This window comes from Orcinus orca, chromosome 8 (genome assembly GCF_937001465.1).
Source record: "Orcinus orca chromosome 8, mOrcOrc1.1, whole genome shotgun sequence".
In the NCBI taxonomy this organism is placed as follows: Eukaryota; Metazoa; Chordata; class Mammalia; order Artiodactyla; family Delphinidae; genus Orcinus; species Orcinus orca.
The window spans coordinates 25,841,005-25,868,481 of NC_064566.1; the positions used below are offsets into that span (position 1 = coordinate 25,841,005).

At 43.0% G+C, this 27,477-nt stretch overlaps 1 protein-coding gene across 10 annotated transcripts in view; it reads left to right on the plus strand.

Annotated features, from left to right (window-relative positions):
- The window catches only part of WT1 (WT1 transcription factor), a 49,371-nt gene that overhangs the window by 5,611 nt on the left and 16,283 nt on the right, over positions 1-27,477 (plus strand). For 4 of the 10 annotated variants that reach the window (XM_012537433.2, XM_004263968.2, XM_049714229.1 and 1 more), the window contains exons 2-5: positions 904-1,026; positions 1,470-1,572; positions 11,514-11,591; positions 12,651-12,701. In XM_012537433.2, coding sequence (XP_012392887.1) covers positions 904-1,026; positions 1,470-1,572; positions 11,514-11,591; positions 12,651-12,701 — 355 coding nt within the window. The remainder of the gene's footprint in view (positions 1-903; positions 1,027-1,469; positions 1,573-11,513; positions 11,592-12,650; positions 12,702-27,477) is intronic. The other 6 variants (XM_049714228.1, XM_049714232.1, XM_049714231.1 and 3 more) reach the window with 3 other exon arrangements.

The window sequence follows — 27,477 nt, forward strand, 5'->3', positions numbered from 1 at the left end:
TAAAGTAATTTAGTGACAATAGTCACAGAAAGAGACTACGTTTCTCAACCAACACGTTTTTGGGTTTTTTTTCCCCCTCACTTTCGGAGAGCTGGGGAAGAATACGGGCGGTATTGCCCTCGGTTTCTCGGCAGGGAAACTGAGGCAGAGGACCAGTGCATACCATGGAGGGAAAGGGAGGTAGAGTCTCAGGCACACTGAAACAAACAGGCTTCCTGGACTGGTGCGCAAGGAAGTCCGCCCCGGCAATGGTGGTCACAGTCCGACCCTCTGGGCGCGAGGTGGGTCCGAGGTAGGAAGGAGGAGGGCGCAGGGTTCGAGGCCCGTGGGCCCAACTTGAAAGGCCCCTTCTTTTTCCCCCTCACCAGCTTTCCCGAGGGCCTTGGGTGTCAATGGTGTCGGGTCGCTCGCGCAGCCTCAGACAGATAACATTACTCTGTAATTACTCTCCCCATTTAAAGCCCATGCCGTTTAACTGGCCCCGAGTAATTAATGAAAGTTGGTGCGCGGGCCTCTGATTTACGGCTGAGAGTCAGCGCCGGGTCAGGCGAGCAGATTCATTTCGGTCGCCCGCGCTGCCCAGTTTTGGGGGGAGAACAACTTTCTCCGCCGAGCGGTTGTCGGCTTTCATACTTGCGAGGTGTTCGGTGCAGAAGCGGCGGACACCGTGAAAGACAAGGGCGTAAATAAATTGGGAAATGGTGGGGAGGCCTGGGTTTTACTCGGGAAAGGACGGGGAGCCTGTCGCGAGGTCGCATTGGGCCCGGCTTCTCTCTGCAAGCCCTGGGGGCTGAGGCAGCGGGATCCGAATGAGGGGCTGGGCGCTCCTCGCCCGGGTTCTGGTTCAGACACACGGTCCCTGACTCCCCGCCGACACTGTTTCTCTCTCGGCCGCGCCCGCAGGATACAGCACGGTCACCTTCGACGGGACGCCCAGCTACGGTCACACGCCCTCGCACCACGCGGCACAGTTCCCCAATCACTCCTTCAAGCACGAGGATCCCATGGGCCAGCAGGGCTCGCTGGGTAAGAGGAGAGAATGATGTGGGGTCTTTCTCCCCTTCTTCCATGCTACCCCTCACTCCCCAGGAATTTCCAACCCACAGCAAATTGGGGAAGGGAGGAGAGGATAGCTAAAAAATTTTAGAAATAATTAGCCTAATCTCACTCAAAAGAAAAGATTGTTTCCCCCCACCCCAAGTATGTTAACTCCGCTCAGCCGAGACCGCGAATGTCCAGAGGATCTTTTCGGTGCTCTGTGCCGTGACTGCTAAGGGAATGTGAAGTGAGAGGCTTAGCTCGCTGTGACCTGTAGGCCGTCTGTCTGCACGCCCCGGCATCCAGGCCCTAGGGCCCCCAGTGCAGCCTGGGAGCCCAGCTCAGGACGCTCTGCCCAAGCCCTTGACCGCGGCCTCGCACCCCCAGCCCTTGGTGTGCTGCTCTCACCCCGCTCTCCTGGCTCTCTGCAGGTGAACAGCAGTACTCCGTGCCGCCCCCAGTCTACGGCTGCCACACGCCCACCGACAGCTGCACAGGCAGCCAGGCCCTGCTGCTGAGGACGCCCTACAGCAGGTAGGAAGGCGCTCGGCACCTCATCTAGGTCCTCGCGACCTCGGAGGGGGCGCTCGAGCCAGCGGGCACGGGAACGTCCGACGCGGGGCAGCCCGGATGCGGCCGTGCAGGGTCCTGGAGGCAAAGTACGCCTCTAGCCCACTCGTCTCCATAAAGCAAGTGAAAGCCTCTCTCCTGGCTCCTATTTGAAAGAAGTAGCTTTCCCCGTCTCCCGGCGTTCTTACTTTGTGTGTGTACGTTGGTTTTTGGTTTTGGTCGCGCCGCGCGGTATGCGCGATCTTAGCTCCGCGACTAGGGCTCGAACCCGCGTCCCCTGCAGCGGAAGCGCGGAGTCTTAATCACTGGACCGCCAGGGAAGTCCCCCCCCCCCCACTGTGTTCTTACTTGGAATATAAATGAGGGCGATTACTGTTTGGAGATGAAGAAGAAAGAGCGGCGCTTTAAGGAGTATTTTTTTTTAACATCTTTATTGGGGTATAATTGCTTTACAATGGTGTGTTAATTTCTGCTTTATAACAAAGTGAATCAGTTATACATATACATATGTTCCCATATCTCTTCCCTCTTGCGTCTCCCTCCCTCCCACCGTCCCTATCCCACCCCTCCAGGCGGTCACAAAGCACCGAGCCGATATTGAGGAGTATTTTTTAAAAGGGCTCTTTGCTGGGAGGACTTCAGCTTCCTCGGGATCAAAGATTAAACACGGGGTCCACTCCCACTCGTTTCTTCTCACTCCTCAAGCCTCTCCTCGCGCACTGGCCACACCCGCCAGCCTTCTCCGGGACGAATTCGAGGGCGCGTACACTCGAGCCACAGCCTTCTCCCCACCCGTGTCCCCCAGAGTCTCGGGCTGCAGCACCACTCTGTGGGCGTCGTCCCCAGCGCCCAGCTACCCCGGACTGTGTGCGGGACTGTGGTCGGGCGGCAGCGGTACCTGCGGGGAGACCGCTCCAGCCCGCGCCCGCCCTTCTTCCTGTTCCCGTGAGGCCGAAGACCAACTTCTTTTCCTTGCAGACTCTTTTCCAGCTCCTCGTGCCTTCTCTAGGTTCTTGCTCCACCCTCCACCTTCTCTCCCCCAAATTTACTCTTCAACTTTGGGTGAACTTGGCCGGCATCCCGCGTCACCGATAGGGTTGCCTAGTAACTATACCGGCTGGAGCTGGGCGGGATGGTGGGGCGGAGGGAGGGAAGTGGCAGATCGCGGCCTTGGATGCCGGGGATTGGGCGCGCATTACCTCATATTCCATCCCTACCCCCCACCCGGTGCTGCGGGGATCCTGATACCGACTGCCCCAGACTCATCTCCATCCTCCCTCCCTTCTGTTGGAAGACCCGGGACTGACGTCAAGGGAAGGAGGTAGTGAGGTAATAAAGGAAGGAAAAGCGTCTGCCCTGGGAGATTGGTGGAAGGAATGGCCGCGCCTGGGGGACCTGCAGCCCCACAGGTGGAGGAGGGGAAGGAATGTTCGCTCCTGAGCCCGCAGGCGGCTCATGCCAATGTTCCGACGTGTTTATGAAACCGAGCCTAGGACTGGTCTGATTCTCCCATCCCGGGGAGGGACAGGGTGGAGCCCGTCTGCTTCTGTACGCCTACAGTACACAGATTTTGGAAACCTTTCCTTTTGATCGGGAAATCCGGCATATCTAATCTGATCTTGGATTCAAGATAACTTTTTTTCCTCCCTACTCCCCCCCGCCTTTTTTTTTTTAATTTTAGAGGGGGGGGGGAAACATGCATTTTGCCCAGATAGAGGTATTGAATGGTCACACCTTCTCACCCTCCTTTTCTCCCTCTCTAGTTAGAACCCAGTTCTGTTCTTTGGCACCTCAGGCCCAGTGATCTGTCCCGAGCAGCCATCTTTGCACCAGCCCTTGGTGGGTCAACTCACTGGAATAGGTACAGGATCTGAAATCTCTGTTGTGAACCCCCTCTCCAAGCAAAACTGAGATGGTAGGGTCATTGCCATCCTTTTTAAGGAGCTGCTCCTGCCTATTGCCAGAGTAGCATTGCTCTTATTCTAGCCATTGGGGGAACAGATGGAATGGTTCCCAGTGAGATGACCTTGACCCAGTCATTCTCCCTTGGCTCCTGGCTGACGCCTCACCCCAAGCAGAGAGGAAGACCTTGATGCTGGAATGGGTGCTATTTAGATGGGTCCGGCTACGTGCTTGGAGGTTGGGGACTGGGAGGCTTTGGAGTCTGGTTCAGGAGTGACACAGTTACACACATTCCTTACTCTCCCCTCTTCAAGCCTAGATCCACCCTGTGGGTCCCTAAGAAGGGACTGAACAGCCTAAAAATGAGTAGGGGATAAAGTGATCACGACTTCTGTCTTAGCGGCAGTTCTCCAAACTGAGTCCCTGTGATGGATTTTGACTTAGGGCTGAATTAGTGGTTGCTATGGAAGCAGGAAAAATCACTTGGATTGCATTTTATACATAAAAAGTTCACATTTTCTAATCCATCTTCTAACTGGCCACTGTATAAAGCAATTTTGTCAGGTTCATCTTTCAGAAATATTTGCTTATCCCTTTCTTCTTTCTACATAATTGGAACTTCTTTGCTCATTTTTATATGAATGTCATAAAAATACCATTTTCTCTTGTTACAGGAAAATCTCTAAGTAATATCTCCTGAAACAAAATTTGTGACCCCGTAGGAAAAGTTTGCTTCCTTGAAGTTTGTGCTGAGTCTTTGAAGCTCCATCCACTCTAAATTGACAGCATTTCTAATCACTTTTCAAAGATCAGGTACTTGCCCTGCAGTAATGATGGATGGACATTTGTAGGGAGGTTTTAAAATTGGATCTGTGTATCAACATTACTACCATTATGGTTATGTCATTTCCTTCTTCCCTACTCCTAAAAATGTTTGAAGGATATTTAAATGCTTTTGTGAACACAGTGTTTGAAAAAGCATAGGAAGTACAACTAAACTTTAATCACTTAACGGCTAAACTTTTAGATTTTAGATATTCAGTGGTTCTTCTGATCCCTGGCTCTGTTCCCTTTTCTGTCTAAACCTGGGACCTCCTGTGAAAGGCTTGCCTGTATTTTATTTGACTTGTTGTACTGGACCCCCTAAAGCAGCCTGCCCAGCTTCTTTGCCCTGCCCTTCCAAAGCTTCTGTCTCCCCATTCTTGGATTTAGTCTCCCTTCCCACATGACCTAAAGGTAATGGTACATACACTGACATTAAATAAGCACTGCACAATGTGAATTTGCTTTGAGGAAATTCTCAAAATTCTCCCCCTATTCTGAGAGAACTGTAAAGTGATTCTCTCCTCTCTTTCAGGTTACAGATCGGAGGAGTTACAGCTATACACAGATGTGATTAGTAGTGAATAGAAAATGACACCCCAATCAACTTACGGGAAGTGTTAGGAGATAGTTTTCTCCATACTCTCTCCCCACCGTATTGAGAGTGGGTAGAATTTTGTCTAAAGAATTCTGGAACAGATTCCAGCCCTTCTGGAGCCCAGCAATCGTAGCCCTTATTACGTAATCACTAGGCTTTACTGCATATTGTGTGCTGCTGGGCACTGCGCTGCGTGCTTCCCTCAGTTTACTCATTTAGTTCTTCTGATTACCTACGAGGTTGGTACGGTCATCCGCACTCTACTGAAGAGGAGGTAGGTTCAGAGACTCCAAGTAACCTGCTCAAGCTACACAGCGAGTGAGAATCAGAACCAAGATTTGATTCTTAGTCTCTCTGCCTTCAAAGCTCATGTGTGCTCTGAATCGCTGAGGGATTCCAAGCCACTCAGTGTCCTCCACCTGGAATATTCCCCTTATACAGTCTGTGCCAGCACCTTTGCTAATACATAGTAAGAACAAATGCTTATATAAACTTACTACTTCCAGAAACCATTCTGAGCGCTTCGCAAGTATTGACTTATTTACATTTAATCTGAAACTCTTTGAGGTAGGCAATAGGTTATCACCCCCATTTGACAGAGGGGGAAACTGAAGCCCTTGGAGGTGAATTTGCCCAGCGTGACACAGTAAGGGACAGAGCAAGTGCGAGGCTCCAGAATCCATCTTCTCACCCTCTGCACGCTGCTGCCTGTCCTGATGGTTAAGGCCATTCCTTTCCAAACGTGGCATCTGCCTTAGGTCTTGCTAGAGGAAGGTCTTTATTCCTCACATTGGTGAAAGAAACCCCGTTATCCATTAGTTTTACCCACAGTTTTCAATTGAAATCGCTCAGTGGATCCGAGGCGGTATTTTCGTGGGTGAGTATTGTAGGAGCCAACTGGAACTTTCTCCTGAAGTCTTAACTCACAAAGCAGCTGTCTGTCAAGCTCCAGCCTCCTCCAGCTTTCCCTTTACCACTCACTGGGCGTGAACTACTGAAGTTCAGTCCAGGCTCCTAAAGAAACAGGCAGAAGTGGCAGAGACCTTTCTCCCTTCCATCCAGACCCAGGGGGAGCGACAGCTTCCAGGGCCACCCTCGTCTGTGCTTGCTCAGAGGCAAGGTCCCAGGGAAGGAGGGACCGACCCCATGCTACCCTGAGGGGAAAAAGTAGTGAAGTCCAACCACACTAAGCACAGTTTTCCCCTGATTTTGACCTAGAACAGGCAGCTAGCTGGGCCTTCCCTGCTCACTTCCCTTGAATCCTCTTCCACAAGTCCCCCTCTCTCCGTCAGCTTGCTGAGCTCCTTGGAGCCCCCAGTCCCTGACCATGCCCATTTCACGGGTTGATTCTCACAGCTACTTTGAAAAGGAGTTCTGTGCCCTGTGTTTGAAAAATACTCCCCCATACACTTTTTTTTAGACATTCTAGTTTCCTTTTCTTTTTTCACTCCTATTAGGTTTACATATTCATTTTTAGCAACTGTGCTACTAATTTAAATGAGAATGCAGGTTTCCTTTGGCCCCCTAGCAGGTAACACTATTCCAATTCAGAAGCAGTCATTGCTAATTTGAATATTTTTAATCGAATGTTGACAATTCAATCCAATGATGAAGTTGACAGTGGAGCCTGTTACCGGTAGACTGTCTTCCATGTGAGAGAAGCTTCCTTAGCAGCCATAGAGCTTCTGGGGAATCCGGTCAGTGGGAAGGACATGATCTACCATTTAGGTTAGCCTTCAATGTAGAATTAAATCAGAGGACATCTGTCACCAAAGAAATAAAATCATAATTAATAATGCCTCTCCTACGTGTCGTCTACAAACACTGTACGTGGTGTCCAAGTTTCGTTTAAGACAATACTGATATTTGTTTCCCATATAGGTAGGCATGAAGGCAGAAAGTCTGAAATGGTTTCCAGGGTGGTGGGCAGTGTTATCAAAGCCAAAGAAAGGCTTGAATTGGACTTGTCTCCAGGGAGCGGGAAAAATCTAGTTTCAATTATTCCTGCAACATTTGTGCTGACCAAGTGTTTATTAATAGAAGTGGAATCCCCTGTGGGTTTTTCTTTGGTTAACTGGTGAGCTAGAGAGAAATTACAATACCAAGAGATTGACTGTAAAATGATTATTCACCATGGCCTGCTGAGCAGAAATTTCTGAACAGGCAGCCTCCGTGGCGCCTTGGAGGGAAGAACGCAGGAAAGAGTCTGCGTGGAAGTTTGGCTGCAGCCTCTGTGCACGAGCGTTGGGTCGTCAGGTAGAGGCGTGGGGCAGAGCTATTACAGCAAACCCTGGAAACATCATGAATTCTGATCACAGATGCCAGTTACATGTGCCTTTTTCTTATTAGGAATTTTTTTCCTTGATCTCGGGAAATACTTTTCTTCTACCAAGATGCTGGTTTGCCAGCCAGCAACCGTCTGGCAGAGGTAACTCCAATCTTAATCAGGTTCAACAGTTCCATTCCAGTGGTAATAAGGACTTTTCTACTTTGTTCTGCTGGATATACTTAAACACACTTAAAGATGAAAATGTACTTGAATTACACATGCATTTGAAGAGTGGGGGAGTTCTGGTCCAGATAATAGCCGAGAGCTTTTCTCTTCCTTTCTTTTTGTGCAGAGGTCAAGAACTCAGTAATACTGCAGTCCAGGCCAAAGCAAACTCTATATGATCTACTACTGATTTCCTTTTAAGTTCCCCTTTTTGCTAGGACTGACTTCCTTTTATTTCACTCCAACTTGCATTAATCCCAGTTATAGAAGTTTCTTTCCTCTCTCCCTTGCTTCCAACTTCAAACATTTCTTACATAGGAAACCAGTGACTTTTTCTGTTTAAAGATCTACTTAAAAATATAAAAGACACCATGACTTTTGGAATATATTTTGGCAGCCAGCAATTTCAGAGTTCACTTCCAAACAGACAGAGTTAGATGGGGAGCAGAAATGCCTACATGACCACTGTGGCCACTGTGAGCCAAACCACCTGCTTATCTGATCTCCTCTGGGAATGAGGTGGTCAACACCTACAGTGGTTATTTAGTAATTAGATGCTTTATTTGCCAGGGGTCATATTTTCCTCTACTGGTGCTGCCTCTTTTCGTGGGTTTTCATGATGAGAGCTGGGTGTTGACCAACTGCCCAGAGAGATCATATTTTGAGCATGCTTGGGACCAGTCATTTTAGTTCAAATTCGCATTTTGTCCTCTCCCAGCAGCAGCTATTGTCATTACTGTCATTGTCATCCAGCTGAAAGATGGTGCCAGCCGAGCCGACTGACTGAGCCGCTGAGGAGTTGCAGCCAACAGAAGGCAGGATGTGGTTAAGGCTGTGCTCTGATCCTATGGCCAGCCTCAGGAAACCTATCTGGTGGTGGTGGTTGTTTGTTTGGTTTTTGCTTGGGGATTTTCTGAAAGTCCTTCCCCACTGGCCCTTTCCACCTTCTCTCCCCTTATGAGGATTTGCAAGCTGAGCTATCAGGACCACTGAAATCCAAGTGAGGGTCCTACTGGGATCTTGGCACACTGTTCTTAATCAGGTGAAGAGGATGTGGTTGGGCACCACATCTCGGAGACAGAGAAGGTCATGATGTTCCCTTGAGTATGTTCTGTTTCACCTCCAGACTCCTGTTTGTATTATTATATTATTTTTACTATCATTTAAATGGTAGTGAGAGGACAAGGTTCAGAGGTCAAATAATGCCAGGAAGCCTTTAAAGGGGCCTAGCAGGGTAGAGGTGGGGGCATCAGGCAAGTCAGCACTAGGCACTTCTCTGAGCCCCCGTCCTCCTCCGATAAATGGGGATCATAATTACACCTGCCTCACAGAGTTGTTGTGAGGAGTATTGGTGATGTGTGAATGTACTATACAAAATTTGATGGATTAGAAAAAGTTAAAATATATTATCTGTATAGTCTTGAAAGAGCCAGTATTAGAGCTTCACAACATCCTGGTAAAGTTAGACTGATTGAGATTAATATTCCCATTTAACAGATGAGAAAACTGAGGTGCAGAGAGCTGAACTGATATGCTCAAGGTCTTAACATTTACCGAGTAGCACTGTTCGATAGAAACGTAATGCAAGTCATCTATGTAATTTGACATTTTCTAATAGCCACATTAAAAAAAAAAAGAAACAGGAAATTAATTTTTAAAATATTCTATCTAACCTCAAAAGCCCAAATCTTATTTCAACGTGTGGTACTCTCCATATTTCAAGTGCTCAATAGCCATGTCTGTCTAATGGCTACCATATTGGGCGGTGTGGTAGAGAGTATTTATCAAGCACCCACTAGGAAGATACATATATAAGACATAGATTCTGTAGTTTAGAAGGTTTTCTTTCTGGGGGCCAAGAAAATGTCCTTAAAATTATTTTCCCTTTAGGAATCTGCTGGACTATTCTTTAAGTCTGTGAGAAAATTCCTAAATCATAAAGTTAGATATTTGGGACTCGTTGACCCATGTGTGTAAACGTCTGTCACTCATCTTGCTTCTCAGACCTCTTGAAAATTACAGTGTTCTTAGTCTTATGCAAGGAGGAAATAATTTCAGAAAGATCCCACATCCCAATAGGACCTAGGAAAATTGTCAACTGGGGCTGAGTGATTTTAGTTGGTGAACAATTTTTTAAAAATCAGTGACAAAAATAGAGAGCTGCCTGGGGAATACAATGCCTGTTGGCTGAGATTAATGGCAAGATTAATAAATGGATTGCCTGATGAAAAGGCGCAGGAGAACAAAAACCAGTAGAGATTGTGGAGGAGGCCGCTTATTAATGAACTGTCAGCCCAAAGAAAGTTCAAGAAACTCTCCCATGTTAAATGCAGCAGGCTGGCACTTCTAATAAAAATTGGGGTCCTTCAGGAATTAATTACACTGGCCTTACAGCAAGAATTCGTGGAATTGCAAAACGTAGTGGCACAGACCAGCACCGGCCGCTGCTGTGAACAGGGAAGCTGCAGGAGAAACTAATCATTTTTTTTTTCATTGATATGTAGGATATTGTGGTAGCATAATAGCCAGTCAGACACAGGGATGAATGATGGGGTCCAGATATGCACCGACTAATGAAACTACACGTACTTCGAGTTTGAAGTCACTTCACATTTCATACGTAAAATTCCCTCCTGGAATCTGATTTCCTCCTTATCCTGTGTACCCACCACTAAGGAGTTCCAAATAATTTTCAGTGATTATATGAGAGGCAGATGGACTCCACCATGATTTATCAAGCTATGCTGAGAGAGAGCATGGTGTTCATTTATTCCAAGGGATAAATACTGTAATTTCCCTCACCCCTCCACAAGTCCCCAGTTTGGCTGGCCTTACAAAACCTTCTCTTAATTAAACTTTGGTGTTACCTCTGCCCGATGGATGAAGCAGTCCAAAGGAATGCCGTGACAAGGTGGATATTGTCCAGAATTTGCAGTCTGGTATCATACATTACATACTGAAAGCTTCTTACCTTCTTTCCCTTCTGCCATGAAGGTGGAGTGGAAATGTTCTTCTGTAATGTGTTTAGACCAAGCGTTCCCAGACAAACCATTAATCTCTTGGGTCTCAAATTTCATAATTAACCATTTCAGTTCAGAACTACATTTATTCCTAGTTGAGCTTGGTTACTTAGGAGATTTCTGGTAATTGAGTTATGTGCTAGTTTTTTAGGAAGGAGATAAATATAAAATTAATAAATTAATAAACATAAAAGCATATAATAAAGATGTTCATGAGTTGTGCATGCGGGATACTTTGAGAAGGATGTTGTTTCGGGAAATAGATGTGATAGCTCTTCTATAATGCATTTAGAGATGTGTTTTAAAGCATATGTAATAATGATATTTTTAAGAGTTGTATGTGCAAAAAAAAAGGGAGAGAAAAACTTTTGGTTGGTTTATATGGTGGGATATTTTTCCTTTGGGGTCTTAATGTAAATGGTCAGCCATTGTTTTCCCTCATATAATCTAGAACTGAGTTGGGGGCTTTAAAAAAACACTCCATGACTATACAATTTATAGAGAATGATTCCTTCAGTTGTATCTAGAGTTTATCATCCCGTTTCTTTCGCTTGTCACATCCTTGAGTATTAGACCATCCATCACCCATCACTCTTTGACTTTTCAGGCCCTCATAATCCACATGATACTTATCCTTTTGATTAAAACAACTTAATGGCCTTTTCACGAATAATTAATCTGCTGTCTTTTTACTTTCAGCTCCAGGCTTTTAACTTTAATGTTGAGCTATCCAGCCTGTGTTGCCTTTCAAAGTTTCACTCCCTTCAGCCTCTTCCCTTCAGAGGTTTAATACCTCTTTAGAAACTTCAGTGTTTGCTCTACTAAGGTTTTTTAAAGGCTTCCAAATTATTCTCGCATCCTTTCTGCTGTGTGTGAAGTGAATGACGTGCAGAGATCAGTGGGATGAAATGAAAATCATTTCAGACTCCTGAATTCTGTCATTCTGGAAAGTGTGGAGGCTTTCATTGTAAAGAAAAGTTAAAAGTGGATTGCTTTTTGGAGAAACAGTTGCAAGTGTATGTGTCTTTTGTATTATGCATTTCTAACTCTGAATGTTTTTCTCTAACAGTGACAATTTATACCAAATGACCTCCCAACTTGAATGCATGACCTGGAATCAGATGAACTTAGGAGCCACATTAAAGGGGTAAGGTCTTCTCTGCTCCATTTCCCTCAAACAGTAACTTACACTTGTTTGAACCATTTTAAAGGTCCTTATACCATATGAAGAGAGTACAGTTTTAGAAGAATAGGCATGGCCGTCTGTAGAATTAAGATGCTTTCCTCCCTCTCCCAGTTGGTCAGTGGTGTTCAGTATTAAACTTTTAGGAATATAAACAGGGGATGTTCTTGTCTAGAACAAGGGGGTTGAGAATACTGGAAAAATTTAATATGGCCTTTCCTTATTGAATGTTTTAGAGTTTTTCGAACTTTTGTCCATTCAAGCTTGTTTAATGTTTGTGTTTTGCTAGTGATATCACAGAGGTTAATCGTTACATTATTTTATCAAGAAATGCTTAGAGTTTACAAAGTCCAGGATCCAAACTTCTATTTGAGTGAAGATGATTTGGACCATCCAAAGTCAGATGTGTTCACACCTGGTTGCCTGAACAGGCTTTTATCACACTTGATACACAACCAGAATAGGGAGAACATAGCAATCAAACATAGGTAGGGGCAATGCTTTGCACCTGGAACTGAAAAAACAAAGCAGGTGGGACTTGCTTTAAACCGTAAAAGAACTCACTTTTAGTTTCGAATCTGAGTTGGTGGGCAGTAGGATGTGACAGTCATGAAGCGCCTGTGGTGTATCAGGTCCTCGTCTAGGTCACCTCATCTAATCTTCCTGATGGCATTATGATGCCTAGGGACTGTTATCCTGTTTTCCAAATAAGTCAGTCAAGCTCAGAGAATTAAGTAACTTCCCAAGTTCACATCATACTATGTGGTAGAGCTGGGATTCCAAGTCCAGATCTGATTCCAAAGCAAAGGCTCTTTCCAGCCTCCCTGTGATGCCTTCCACACCCCCACTCTATCAGCCCCAGTGGGATCGAGTCCTCAGTTCAGCACTCTTGACTAGACAGCTGGCTTTACATCTTTACATCTCTGTGTATTTAGTGGCTTCTCATTGGACTGTGGGATCTGGGGGGCTTGCTAGAATCACGCATGCTCCAGTCCCCATTCCCCACCTCTTCTTCTCTTCTAGAGTTGCTGCTGGGAGCTCCAGCTCAGTGAAATGGACAGAAGGGCAGAGCAAGTGAGTGGACAATGCGATGATGGCAAAGCAAATGACATAGGCCTTGTTGACTGGCACCTGGGGTGATGCAGGAGTTAGGACTGATGATGGGTAATCAGGGTAGCAGTTGGTGCACAGGGATGGGAAGAATCTATTCATTTTTTCCCTCTGTCTCTCTCTGCCTGCTCTTATTTATTGTAGATATACTGTGGGTAAAAATGGAGGTGGTGACATTTCTCATCAACATACTCCTGAAAAAAAATTTTAAAAATGATGCTGTAGCAACCCTGCTCATTTCCTGGTGAACGTTTCAAAAAAAATATTAAATTTGTGGCATTACACATATTCCTGTTAGATCGGTCAAATCTTTCAGCCATACTTAACTTGCCTTTTCTCTATTTACCTTTAAATCTCTCAGGGAGAACTTAATTTTTACCCCAAGTCTATGGCCAGACTTTCTGCAAAAACTTTTTAAAATTCCTAAACATCTGTGTTTTCCCCAGCCTTAGAGCCTGCACCCTAGGACATTTCTGTAACTGTTTCTTTTGATTTTATTTTCTCTGCTTGAACACCAAAACCAGCCTTCCTCTTCTCATCTTTCTTTTGTTGGTTCAGTCCTGTTTGTTGGATCATCCTTCAGTGATTAGTGACGTTGTTTTTCATCTTCTTAGACTCACTATTAGATCCTTCTTTCCACCCCCAGCCCCCAATTTTTCTATTTTAACCAAATCTCCACTTCGTCTCTCTAGACCCAAAAGTAAAAAGGCTTGCTATGGACTTGGATTTTTTTCCCTCCCCACTTCCATCCAAGGGGCTGCTGACAGTTTTAGGACTGTATCTTTATACCTACTCAAAACTTGTCCTATGTTTCGTGGTCCCAGCCTTTCTTTCTGGATCCCTTGCTTTTCTTCTCTCTACTGTAATCAGAATTCAGTAACTCTCCCCAAACTACATGCCAAGAATAGATAGAACATGATTGTGAAGTGAGTGGTGTGTTTTCAGTTTTTTAAATTTCTTCATGCTGGAGTACAGGGTTAGTTTATTTGCTTAATTACAAAAATTACATATAAGGAATCTTGGCATGTATTTGAATCTGGGTCTTTCCGTAGGTGAGATAATTTTGGTACCTTTTAAGATCTTTAGACACATGATATTAGTTACTTGCTAGGGAGTCAGAAGCTATATTATAAAGATGAAGCACAAAATGCAAATAATTTGTTTTGTTCAATCCTGTGTAAGAAACAAAAACTAGAAGTGTTTTCATGGATCTGGTGCTTACATTTTGGAAAAGGATTCCTGAAATTAAAATGTATTTCTTGAATACTCTCTTCAGAGAGTTGTATAGAAAGCATCAAGGACTCCTCCAGTAGATAGTCCTATAGAAGAGTAACTCTTTGGAGAGCAAAACATTACAATCGTCTAATTTCCTAATATCTTCTCTCACACTGTGTTTTTCTCTCTTTTGTAAGTCAACTAAATGTTTGCTTCCGAGTGTGAGCTGAACATTTACCTGAAGATGGATGTTAACATTATCGGGCAGGGTGTGAAGGGCTTTATACACCTCTCCTCTTTTGATCTCACGACAATCCTAGGGTATTATGTTCACACCCATCTTTCACATGAGGAGGCTGAGAGGGTAAGCCACCTAACCAAGTTCACTTAGCAAGTAAGGGTCAGAGCCACGTTGGAACCCACTTCTGTCTGACTCCAGTATCTGGGCCCTAGATTAGAGTTTCTTAAACTTTCTAGACTGTGACCACAGTTAGAAATACCTTTTACACTGAGATCAGATGTACACACACACATAAGTTTTCACAGAACAATACTTACTACCTGCTGTGCATACTGGTGCTTTCTACTTTATTCCATATCATTTAAAAAAATGCTGGTTGAGATGTGTAGATTGATTTTACAGCTCACTAATACATCATTACCCACAGTTTGCCTCTCCTAGCCCTAAAAATAGCAACTCCTTAGCTCTTTCCTCCAAGCCCATGAACAGCTGAGAACTGGATTCAATTGAAGCTGATATCCCAGTAGAAAGTGGTTTTTCCCCAGGGGGTACATAATCTGGGTAGGTATCTTTATTCTCTGTACCAAATTTGCTTTCCTTTGCCATGGTATGAAAATGCTGTTAATACGGAAAATACATTTGCGAAAAGATATTCCATGAAGAAAGACAAAGAGAAATAACTGTGCTTTTGCATGTATCTGTTACTAGTGTCTGGACACTACCTGAAATCAGTAGTAAGAAAAATCATGGTGACAAGGTAGATCTGTAACATGAATACTGGAGGTTTGAGTCATGTTTTGGAGAAAAAGGATATAGTTTCTAAATCACTCATAAAAAAGAGGCATTATAACATTTTTATTAAAAGATCATGTGCCTCCCACTAACGCCCACTAAATATTTGTTCACGTCGTCTTTCCTTGAGAATTTTACTTTTTTAAAAAAAGAGTGAGCTTGTTTCCTTGCTTAAGCAAGTCCACAGAGACATCTTTCATTAGATGTTGGGGAGCAGTGTTATTATACTGGTTGGGGATAGGATTGTAGGGGGGACATGGGCAAGACGAGATGAAAACATGAAACGGGGTGGCGAGGAGGGAATCTTACCACTGATTTACTCCTCTCTCCTCCTCCCTTTACTCATTTTCTAATCTCTGCGTGCCCATAGGGATCAGAGCTACTTTTATGACCTCAAATGGGAGAATATTGTGTTTCAATTTAAGTCAAAGAGAAGGTACTTTATGAAGCCACTTTCTTAACTCTGACCCTTTTCCTTACCAACAAATGAAATTATATTTTCTAAGTGGGTCATTGGGAGAAAAAAATTGCAGGGGAATCTTTCAAAGCAATAGTCCACCTTTATGAATAATTCTGTGTACGGTGCCTCGCATTGCTGTCTGCTTTGTATTTCTTTAGAATCATTTTCTGTGTGTTCCTAACGCCTGCTGATTTCTTAACGCTGCTCCCAAGCCCGGCTACTCTGTCAGCCTCTGTTTTGTCTCTTCTGAAGAAAATATCCTGCAAAATGGAGAAACACATCAACCTTGACTGCGGTCCAGGTTATTAAAACAAGGAAGAAGTTATTCTCTGGGGACTTGGGTAGGGGGAGTGGGAAATCGAACACAATAGAAATGTGAAAGGAGTGCTGAGCAAAATGAATGTCCTTTTGCTGGTCCAAGAAGTTCAGACCATTGGGAACACACAGTATTTGACCTGTGGATGCTTGAAAGGAAAAACGAAAGACTCAGGTTGAGTGATGTATGGTGAAAACAAAGCTGCGTGTTTTGGTAGGGCCAAGGCTGTCGAATCTGGAGAAAATCCCCACTAGACATGGTCTCATCCCTGAGAACCTGTGCCAGAAGCGATAGCTGGAGTTCCAATACACAGCCCAGCACCTTTCCTCTCCAGCTAGTGAACAGAAGGTATTCGTCCAAGAGATTTACTTCTTGAAAATGGATAGCTTGCTTTTCAGGGGCTCCTGGAGCTTGTGATGCAAACACAAAGGTGGAGAGAAGCAGCTCTGGGAATATACCAGCATTCCTGAGGGTACTCCTCCACTCCCAGGATGAAGCTGTTAATTTCTTCTTTTATATGGTTACATTTATGCATTTCAACTGTGTTGGACTTGGCTAGAGTCTGTTAGCCATACTTACGAGAACAAAGCAGGGGACTCTCCTGGGTTTGCAGGATAAAGATGGGGACTGTGATTTAGAGCTGTCTGCCCTGTACCTCTCAACGTGGACTAATTCAGCGGTTTCTTTGCCACTTCCCTGCTGCTACTTTCCCCTCCCTAGCTTTTTGTCTTTCCCCTTCTTTTCTCTTTGGGCTTATATTCAATTCATGTATTTAATTTTTTTTATGATGTAAGTAATATGTATAAATTATAGAACAGTTAGAAAATACAACTTTATAGGAAAGGAAATTAACACTCCCCCCACTAGCCCAGATGAAACTACTGTTACTATTATGCCGCATACACTTTCAGACCTTTTTCCATGCATGGGTATACATTTGTGTCCTTTTCTTTTTTATAACAAATGATTGGCTTCGCCTTAGATCTAATTCAGCACATGCACTTCTATAGGCCATTGCAGAGTTCTGTGTTTCGACCTTCATGGGAGTGTTTTTGAAAATATTCTCAACCTCTTAAAAATACTTCACTTTAAAAAGTATTTTGGGCTTTATAGACTTACCATCTCCACACTGTGTTTCTAACTGTTCTGTTTTAAAGCAAGGAATTAGTTTTATCTCATAAACGGGAGGATGAATAACAGGTTTGTTCAGGTCAGGAGAAGAAAGAAGCCAAGCAGGAAAGATAGCAAAGGAAGGTGGTGATGAAGGGGGTCAAGCTGGGAATGAGGATCATGGTGGATTCGGTGCAGGGAGGGGTTAATGAGGGCTTCAGTCTGTTGATAAAGGGGTGTGTGTGTGTGTGTGTGTGTGTGTGTGTGTGTGTGTGTGTGTGTGTTTTGGAGGGCGAGAAGGTATATCAGATGAGTGGAGGATCTCTTTCATGACCTCAAGGTGCCTTTTGGACCTCTCATGTCTGTGATCCCATCCTAGGCCCTTCTGAGACCCTCTGCTCACCATTTATCCTTCTCCCTGTCATCTAGCCAAGGAAAAAAATCATAACCTCTAGCTAGAAAGACGTCAATATAGAAGCTGCACTCATAAAAAGTCATCCAAATAAATGCATCTCTGGTATGAGGGGTTACTGCTTATTTTTAGTAGGGTTTTTTCCCTCTTAAAAGTGAACAATTTCATTTATTCTAGTTTTATTTCTAGCTCTTCATTTTAAAAGCAAAGCCACAGATGTAGTGTTCTTAAGGCTAAGATAGTGACTTTATCAAAATGAAAACAACTTTTTTCACCTTGATTATAAAAGTAACACAGGCTTATTATATATTGAAAAAATTCAGACAGTGCCAAAACTTTATAAAGGAAAAAAAGAAAAGTCATCTGTTATCTCACCACACAGAGATAACTAGTTTTTAAACGTATCGGGGTATATTTGTATCTGCAGAGAAGAAATTCTGGAAACATTTACTGAACTATTAACTGTAGTTGCCTCTGAAAAGATTAGAGGGAAAGGGCAAAAGCCTAATAGAGATGGGTTTAAGAGATCATAGGAGGAGATAAGCTGGAGACATTGTATTAAGTTAACACATTTCCATGGAGTTTTGCAGCAAAAGAGAGCAAAGAAATGGGGTTCTAGCTCAATGGGGAAAGAGGGTCAGGAGAAGGTGGTTTTTTATTGCTTTGATTTATTTATATTTAGATGGAAGTACCTGCATGTTTGCTGTTGAGAATGTTCAAGAAGAGGGAAAAAAATTAATGATGGGAGGGGATAGAATTGCTGGAACAGAGTACTTGAGAGAGAAGAGGCTCCGCGGGCAACTGGGGTTGGTTAGCTAGGAGCTGGGATAGTTCATCTATTAGTAAATTGGTTTACAAGAGATCTTTGTTTCTAAGGATATTAACCCTTTGCTTATCATATGTACTGCAAATGTTTTATCTGGTTTGTATTTTAACTATTAATGTTTTTTTTCTGTCAGAAATTTTTATTTCCATAGTAAAAATTATCAGTTTATGTTTCATAGTTACAAGTTTTTGGCTTTTATATAGAAAAGATTTCTCCAATCCCATTTTTTTTTAAATTTTATTTTTGGTTGCATTGGGTCTTCGTTAGTGCGTGCATGCTTTCTCTAGTTGCAGCGAGCGAGGGCTACTCTTCGTTGTGGTGCGCAGTCTTCTCATTGCGTTGGCTTCTCTTGTTGTGGAGCACAGGCTCTACGCACGCGGGCTTCAGTAGTTGTGGCACACAGGCTCAGTAGTTGTGGCTCGCGGGCTCAGTAGTTGTGGCTCAGGGGCTCTAGAGGGCAGACTTAGTAGTTGTGGTGCATGGGCTTCATTGCTCCGTGGCATGTGGGATCTTCCCGGACCAGGGATGGAATCCATGTCCCCTGCATTGGCAGGTGGATTCTTAACCACTGCACCACCAGGGGAGTCCCCTCATTTTTAAAAAATTTACTTATTGTATTTTGGTATATTTTTTGATTGACTTCTTAACACTTAAACATTTAATTTATTCTGAATTTATTTTGCCATTGGATTCCACCTTGATTTGTTTCTAGATGACTAGCCAGTATCCCCAAACTGCTTTGAATAATCCATCCTTTTCTCATTAACTTCGTATATTACCTTTATCAATTCTTGAATCCTATCAGATTCCTTGGATCCATTTCTAGACTTGTTATTCTCTTCTTTTGAGCCTATTTTTTTTTCCAGCCTATTTCTGGCTATTATCTCTTGTTTATTCTTCAAGATGAACTTTAGATTCATTTTATTAATTTCAAAGAAACTCTTTATCAATATTGGTTCATTAATTGTGACAAATACACCATACTAATGTGAGATGTTAAGAACAGAGGAAACAGGGCTTCCCTGGTGACAGCAGTGGTTGAGAGTCCGCCTGCCGATGCAGGGGACACGGGTTCGTGTCCCGGTCTGGGAGGATCCCACATGTCGCGGAGCAGCTGGGCCCGTGAGCCATGGCCGCTGAGTCTGCGCGTCCGGAGCCAGTGCTCCGCAACTGGAGAGGCCACGGCAGTGAGAGGCCCGCATACCGCAAAAAAAAAAAAAAAAAAAGAATAGAGGAAACAGTGCAGAGTACATGAACAACTGTCTATATTATCTTTAGAAATAAAGACCCATTCTAAAGTAACAAGTTTATTTTTTAAAACTCTTAATTGGAATTTTGAATGAATTGCATCAGGTTTAAAAATTAATTTTGGAGAATTTTGACCTTTGAAAAATTGCTAGTCCTTTCTTCAAGAACATGAATGGCATTTCTCAACTCTTTTTCAAGTCTTGTATGTCAGATGTCTCTATTTTGAATTTCTCCTTTTCAGGAATTTTAACAGTAATGCCTCTGGCTTCATAAATCTCTTTGAGAATGCCCGTGATTCCTGTAAATGTATTACAAGGTATTTCTTTTGTTTCTTCACCTTGAAATACTTTGTTGTGTTACTAATGTCAGCTGAAAGGTTGTACCTTTGGTAGAGATGATTATGCACGTGCCCTTCACATGTACAAACCTCCATTTCAACTGGAGAAGCAGAGAAGGGCTTAGTCTTAAGAGCACTGTGCTTGATTCTGGGGTTTTAGGGAGGACTTCTTTTTTTTTTTTTTTTTTAAGTAATTGAGAATGGTTGAGTAAAATTTTTCAGATTTAGGAGTGTGTGAGCAAGCTGGGTGGGAGCCTTTGAGAACCCAGGCTGAAAAGATCCTGCTCATTTTCCCTGTGTAGAATTTGTCTATCGTGAATTTGGGACAGCTGTTCTTGGGGTGAATCTAGCAGCAGCCTCTGGCCATAGAGCCAAAGCATTGATATTATAGAACCCAGTGAGTTAGATGAAACTGGAATTCTGATGAAGTAGCACTTCAATACCAGATGCATGTAAGGGGAGATCCAGATATTTCATATGGTCTGATGAGGTGATCTATGAGGACGTGCGTTCCTATGTTTGTATGTGTTGAAGTAGGAAGGAAAGTCATGCCTAAAAATATTCTTCCCAGCAGTAGGAGCCAGTAAATAGTGTGGAGTTTTATTTTTGGAGGGGAGCTGTATTCTCCCCAAACTGTTTTGGGAAACTAGATTTAAAATAGCTTCTAGCTCTGCTCTGAGTGTGAAATAAGAGGAAAAAGTCAGTTGGAGGAGGTTTGTGTACGATTTCAAGTGGTGGGGAAAGCTTGATGGTTCGTAATGGCTGATTTATACAAGCGTTGTTGTCAGGTTATTAACCACTCAGCCTGTATTTCCTATTAAATAGTGGCTAATGACCAGGCTGCATGGAAGTGAAAACATATGAGCTGTGACTATAAAGAAACTTTCAAAAGAGGAATACAAACAAGTTTTAGCAATAATAGCTAGCATGGTTGGAACAAGTGAGCATCTTCCAAAAGGTAATATATTTTTTTAAATGAATACATTAATTTTTATTTTTTACCTTTTTCTTGATGTCATTTCACTGAGTTTTGTGTCTATCATGAAATGTGGATGGAGGGCTATTTTTATTTATTTACTTTCTTAACTTTTAATTTTTATTGGAGTATAGCCAATTAACAATGTTGTGATAGTTTCAGGTGCACAGCAAAGGGACTCAGCCATACATATGCATGTATCCATTCTCCCCCAGACTCCCCTCCCATCCAGGCTGCCACCTAACATTGAGCAGAGTACCCAAAAGGTAATACTTTGAAGGGACCTTTTGCAGTACTCACTTATAGGTATTGTGTTTTGATATATTTGCTGAAAAATAAATCCAATTGCTTCTAGATAACTGTTAGATTATGTATTATCAGGACTTTTTCTACAGCAAGTGGCAGAACCCTAGTTGTAACTGGCATAGGTCAAAGAGGGAATTTAAATTTAGTGGCTTATTGTATTGTGTTTTAAAACCCCATGTGTGGATTCAGGGGCTGAGACAGTGTCTTTAGAACACGATTTCATTGTCCCTTGTCTTTGCTCTCCTCTGTGCTGGCTGTCCTCTCAGAAAGGCTCTATTCACTGTGGCAAAAATAGCTATTTTTTGGAACCTACAGCTTCACAAGAAGGCTGCCTCCCTATTGGTTCTTCTCCACCAAAAGACCCAGGGAAGCCTCTGATTGGCCTGGATTGGGTAGCTAGAGAATGCAGTGGTCTGATTGGCCAGGCCATAGGCATGTACTCACCCCTGGAGCCTGAGGGTGGGATTAGAGAGAGGTGGTTCCCTGAAAGGAGAAGAGGCTGTGTTACCAGAGGATGGTGAGCAAAAAGAAAAAAAGATACTCAATAGAGAATTTAAAAAGTCAGAGTTAGTGAAAGTGGGGTGAGTCCTCTTCCCCTCCAGATATGATGTGGAGCTGGATGCTGCAGGGATGTACAAGACCTGGATAGAAAATAAATGAAGGATGGAGTGGGCGGGAGGAGCCTTCTTTCTAATGCTCATGGGAAAAGTGTTCATTAAAAAGTACAATAGTTAGAATCATTACCATAGTATAATTTTTAATGAAAAGTGACATAAAATATATTTAAATTAAAAGTAAAAAACGTGTCTTTTTCTTGAGTTCTGAACTGAAATGAAACACCTGAGGGCAGGAGGAAAGTAAATATTTCAAGTAAAAATATTGCTGATTGTTTTCTGTAGACTACTGAGGAAATTTTATACTCATAAGTTATCAGATTACAGATATTACTTGTGTTTTTTTAAAACTCAGTCAAATTTAACTTGGTCGTTTCATTTTTAGATTCTACTTTCTATGCTGGATTAGTAAAAGAAACTGCATCTTTCAGCCTTTCCCTTTATGTTCTCAGTAGCAGAGTAATCCTTTGTTTTTTGTATTGATATATACTTTATATGTATTATCTTATGTATTTATGTGTTATATTATGTATACATATATGTATACATAATATATCACATATATTTATATACATTGAGTTGTTATGCTTCCACTATAAAAGATTAAATCACACAAAGAAAAGAGGATGGCTCGATAGCATTGCTGATAATATTTGTGCAGAATTTTATTTAAATATCGTCTGTAGACCATAACACTCAGGCAAGAGAATAACATAGCATTTGTATTGAACTAGAGGTAGTTGTGCTAGGTCAACACCAGCTCTGAATATGTACAAAAAGATAATTCTATATCTATTCATTTTCCCAAGTCAGATTTTATAAATGGATATGAAAGTGAGTTTTGAAATTACTCTGGCTGTAGGGAAATTACATTTGCTTTAAAGTAAAGCTTTAAACCCAAGCATTCTGATGTGACCACTGAGGCTTCCGCGGGGACTTCTTGACTCTAAGGCCTCTAGAACTGAACGGTTCAAGTCCGGCTGTCTCTGGCTCATCCTCGTGCATGGTGAGCATTTGTGCAGGGGCTTATTGTTTCGTTCGTTTTTATTTTGTTGATTGTCCTCTCTTAAGTCTCTTTTATGCTGTAACTGCCCTCCCTGCCTCCACTTCCTCTTTTTTTCTCATGCTATGATTTGTTGAAGATGGCAGGTCAATTGGTCAGTAGAATATCTCACAGTCAGGATTTGGCAGATCACTTCCTCTTATAGTCTTTTAACTTTGGATGTCCATGCCCTGTATTTCCTATAAGTAAGTAGTTAGATCTGGAGGCTTGATTAGATTTTGGGTTCCTTTTTTTTTTTTTTTTTTGGCAAGAATAATTGAGGAGTGGTGGTGTGTTCAGTCTCATCTCTTGTGTTTAAACTTTAAGGAAGCACACTTTTTAAACATGGTTCCATTGATCTTTTCCCTCAAAACTGGCACACTAGACAGGGATGATGGTTCTCAAGGCAGGCAGCAAAGTGTATTTTCTTTTTTTTTTTGCAAAGTGTATTTTCAACACCAAAAGGAATCAGGCACCTAAGCATCTCATATATAAGCCTGGTGGAGCAAAGGTGGAGAGAGAAGAAGGGTTGATGGGTAAATTCCATTTTCTGGATACACAAGAGTATGAAGTTTTCCCATGTGCTTCCGTTTAAATCTGATTAATTCTGCAGAGGTGAGAAGACAGAGGTGAAGATGGGGGGATGCCCACCTGGCCAAGGGTTAGAGGTGGGAGAGAGAAATCACAGGTGGTGGTTTCCCCCTTTTGAATATTCTTATCAAATGCTAGTTGCCCTCAAAAGGCTCTTTTTTTAAAAAAAAAAAACTCTTCTGTTGATAAGGGATTTCAGGGCAGCTCTGGTTTTCCTCATGTGTAAAACCTCAATTCCTTTTTATTAATCTTCTCGTGCCTGTGAAATCTCAAAATTAATCATTTCTAAAGAAGCTACTCTTTAAACATTAAGTTTTTTCTGGACCGAACCTCAATGTACAAGTTTTTAGCATGAATAGGGCTCATAATTTGTGTTAGATGAGGGACATTTTTCTCTTTTTACAAACTTTCTAAGGTCATATGTTTAGGTATTTTAAAGCTGTCTAGGAAGAGCACACTTTCTCAAGATACATTTTAATGCGTTTTCAAGCTGTTTAGGTAAATGTACCGTCCATGCCACCGCCAGAAATGACGTGGCGAGATGTACGCTCCTCTGATAACTGCTTCTGCTTAGTTTATTTTCCCAGTTAGGTAGAAAGAAACTTTCTTGTAAAAATTGTCCTCAGTTTCAACTGCTCTATCGCACATAAGCAGGCTACTTCCTGCAGTCTACCTGGCACTCTCTTATACCAAATAAATATTGTGCCTCTGAGCAGAAGCTGAAGTATGCTGAGTGCATATTTTGAACTTGCTCCTCCTCCCGGTCCCCATCCTCCTGTCCTACCCACTCCTACTGCATTTTTCAAACCTTCATATGTAGCTAATTTCATTCACACCCCTGGAGAAAAGAGCTGGGAATTATTCAAGTGTCATGCTGGTAGAAGTGAACCCAGGATGGGCTTGCACCACCAGAATTGTCTAGCTGGTTTCAAAGGAAGAAGAGCTACACTGACCTGGACGCAAACCCCATTTCTGCCACTTGCCATCTATCTGACTTTAGGCAAATAACTCAATCTCTCCTTAAACCTCAGTATTCTTTGCTGTAAAATGGGGATAATACTATTGAGTAACATTTATTGAGGGCATACCCTGTAACAAGCATTGTGCTTTACTTACCTAACCTCATTTGACCTTATAACAGTCTAATGGCTGGGGTACTGTTTTTCTCATTTTACGTGAAGCTGAGGCCAGGGAGGCTAAGTCATTTGCCTAGAGTGATACCCTTAATGGCTTCTAGTGTTGTGATAAGGGTAAAAGTATATGTTTTATAGATCTCAATCAGCAGGCTTATAAGAAGCATACAAGAAATAATTTCTGTGGTTGTTAGTCACCTAATGCGTATAACCATAGACCTGAACTTTCTTTGTTTTTTGCGGTACGCGGGCTTCTCACTGTTGTGGCTTCTCCCGTTGCGGAGCACAGGCTCCGGACGCACAGGCTCAGCGGCCATGGCTCACGGGCCCAGCCGCTCCGCGGCATGTGGAATCTTCCCGGACCGGGGCACGAACCCGCGTCCCCTGCATCGGCAGGCGGACTCTCAACCACTGCGCCACCAGGGAAGCCCGACCTGAACATTTTGTTAGGATAAAGTTACTGAGTGATATTTAACTTTTGCTCCCCATGTAGCTTAGCTCTTTGGTTTTCAAACACATGTATAAAATAGGTCATTGCTTCATTTTGTAGAGGATGAATCTCAGTCACAGAGGGTTTAGATGACTCACCCATGACCACAGAGCAAATAAATGATGGAAGTGGGCCTGGAACACATGCCTTCAGATGCAGAACCCATGTTCTTTCAGACTAGTTTTGCAGATTAATCTCGAGATAAAGGATCCAGGTTAATTTAGCTCTGGCAAGTGTATCTGGAAGAAACCAAATAAATCCAGTTCCTTTGGTGGCTGAATAATGACCCCCCAGGATATCCAAGTCCTCATCCTTGGAAGCTGCGAATGTTGCCTTATATGGCAAAAAGGGACTTTGCAAATGTGACTAAGTTAAGGATCTTGAGATGGGGAGATATACTAAATATCTGAGTGGGTCCTAAGTATAATAAGTGTCCTTATAAAAGGAAGGCAGGGCTTCCCTGGTGGCGCAGTGGTTGAGAGTCCGTCTGCCGATGCAGGGGACACGGGTTCGTGCCCCGGTCCAGGAAGTTCCCACATGCGGCGGAGAGGCTGGGCCTGTGAGCCATGGCCGCTGAGCCTGCGCGTCCGGAGCCTGTGCTCCACAACGGGAGAGGCCACAGCAGTGAGAGGCCCGCGTACCGCAAAAAAAAAAAAAAAAAGGAAGGCAGAGGGAGATTTAACCCTAGAAGACAAGTAGGAGATGTGATGCAGGGAGCAAGAGGTCAGAGTGATGTAGTGAAGTGAGGAAGGGGCCAAGGAATGCAGGTGAGTTCTAGAAACTGAAAAAGGCAATGAAAGAGATTCTCCCCTCGGCCTCCAGAAGCAAATAGCCCCGCCAACACCTGGACTTTAGAGCAGTGAGGCTGATTTTAGACTTCTGGTCTCCAGAATTGTAAGAGCATAAATTTGTGTCCTATTAAGCCACCAAATCTGTGGTAATTTGTTACAGTAACTGTAGGAAATAGATACACTTCAACTTACTGCACAGCAACTGCATTTTTCTATCTGTAACCTCAGTGCTTAAGCCTACTTTCAAATGGACCAGTGACATTTTAGAGGTAAACCGCTGACCCCTGTAGATGGTAACTTATGGATTTTGCTCTAGCAACAGTGGCCATTCCTGCTGTTCAAGTACAGCATCCTTTCAAGCTTTCAAGGGCTTGGAAGATTCTAATACTCAGTTCTCAAAGAATCAGGCACATCCCCACCTCCACTTTGTTGCCATGTAGGAGGAAGCAACAGAATCCAGGTGGGATTTTCCAGTTTGCGGCTTAAACTTCACTGCTCAACCTTTAAAGCAGAGGTTGCAAATTGGTGGCCCTTAGACCAGGGGTACGTTTTGTTTGACCTGACAGTGATTCTTTAAAATTTCAATAATTTGCCAGAATTTAAAACTCAGGGGATCTCATATAAAAGTCCTGATTTCTGACTTTTCTGGAGACTGGAAAGATCTGACAACACTGAGTTTATGTGATCGACAGCACTTGGCTGGTAGAGTGGGGTCCTGGCTGCCTCCTTTGAGCAGGGGGTGGGGTGGCTGTCCCTGCCAGTTCGGTGCCGTCTTTCTCTCCAGGGCCTTTGTCATTTATTTTTCTCACTTACTTGGTCCCTGTAGGTACCTGAGTTTGTGACTTTGCTTTAAGGAAAAAAACCCAAATCTGTATTCTGACCAGTTTAGCAAAATTATTGACCCTTGGCCAATAATCTGGAAATTCATGGAGAATTAGACTTTTATCTTAGTTTTAGTCTTAAATGAGGCAAATATCTTAAAGTAGGGAAAAAAAAAACTCCAGTGGATTCTGGAACCCATAGAGCAGTGAGATTAGCATGAGTTGTTGGTAAAGCTATTAAGCTGGATTTTGGAAAGCACATGGGGAAGAAAAGAGAGATTAAGAACGTATAAAAGAAACGAAATTGAGCTATTTGTAATGAGGTGGATAGACCTAGAGTCTGTCATACAGAGTGAAGTAAGTCAGAAAGAGAAAGACAAATACCGTATGCTAACACATATATATGGAATTTAAGGAAAAAAATGTCATGAAGAACCTAGGGGTAAGACAGGAATAAAGACACAGACCTACTAGAGAATGGACTTGAGGATATGGGGAGGGGGAAGGGTAAGCTGTGACAAAGCGAGAGAGAGGCATGGACATATATACGCTACCAAACGTAAGGTAGATAGCTAGTGGGAAGCAGCTGCATAGCACAGGGAGATCAGTTCGGTGCTTTGTGACCACCTGGAGGGGTGGGATAGGGAGGGTGGGAGGGAGGGAGACGCCAGAGGGAAGAGATATGGGAACATGTATATGTATAACTGATTCACTTTGTTATAAAGCAGAAACTAACACACCATTGTAAAGCAATTATACTCCAATAAAGATGTAAAAAAAAAAAAAAAGAACGAAGGTATGTTAATCGTATGCAAGGCAGTGCTCAAGTATATTCTAGAATTAGTCTCAGTGGAAGGTCAATAATGTAATGGATCTTTATTGCAAAAAGACATTTGAAAGTTAACTTTTGCTCCCCATATAGCTTAGTTATTTTTTGATGTCCTTGTGGATAAGATCATTATGGGCCAAGTGCTTAAATGAACGATTTGTGCCTAGTTGAACAATAAAACCAAAGGATC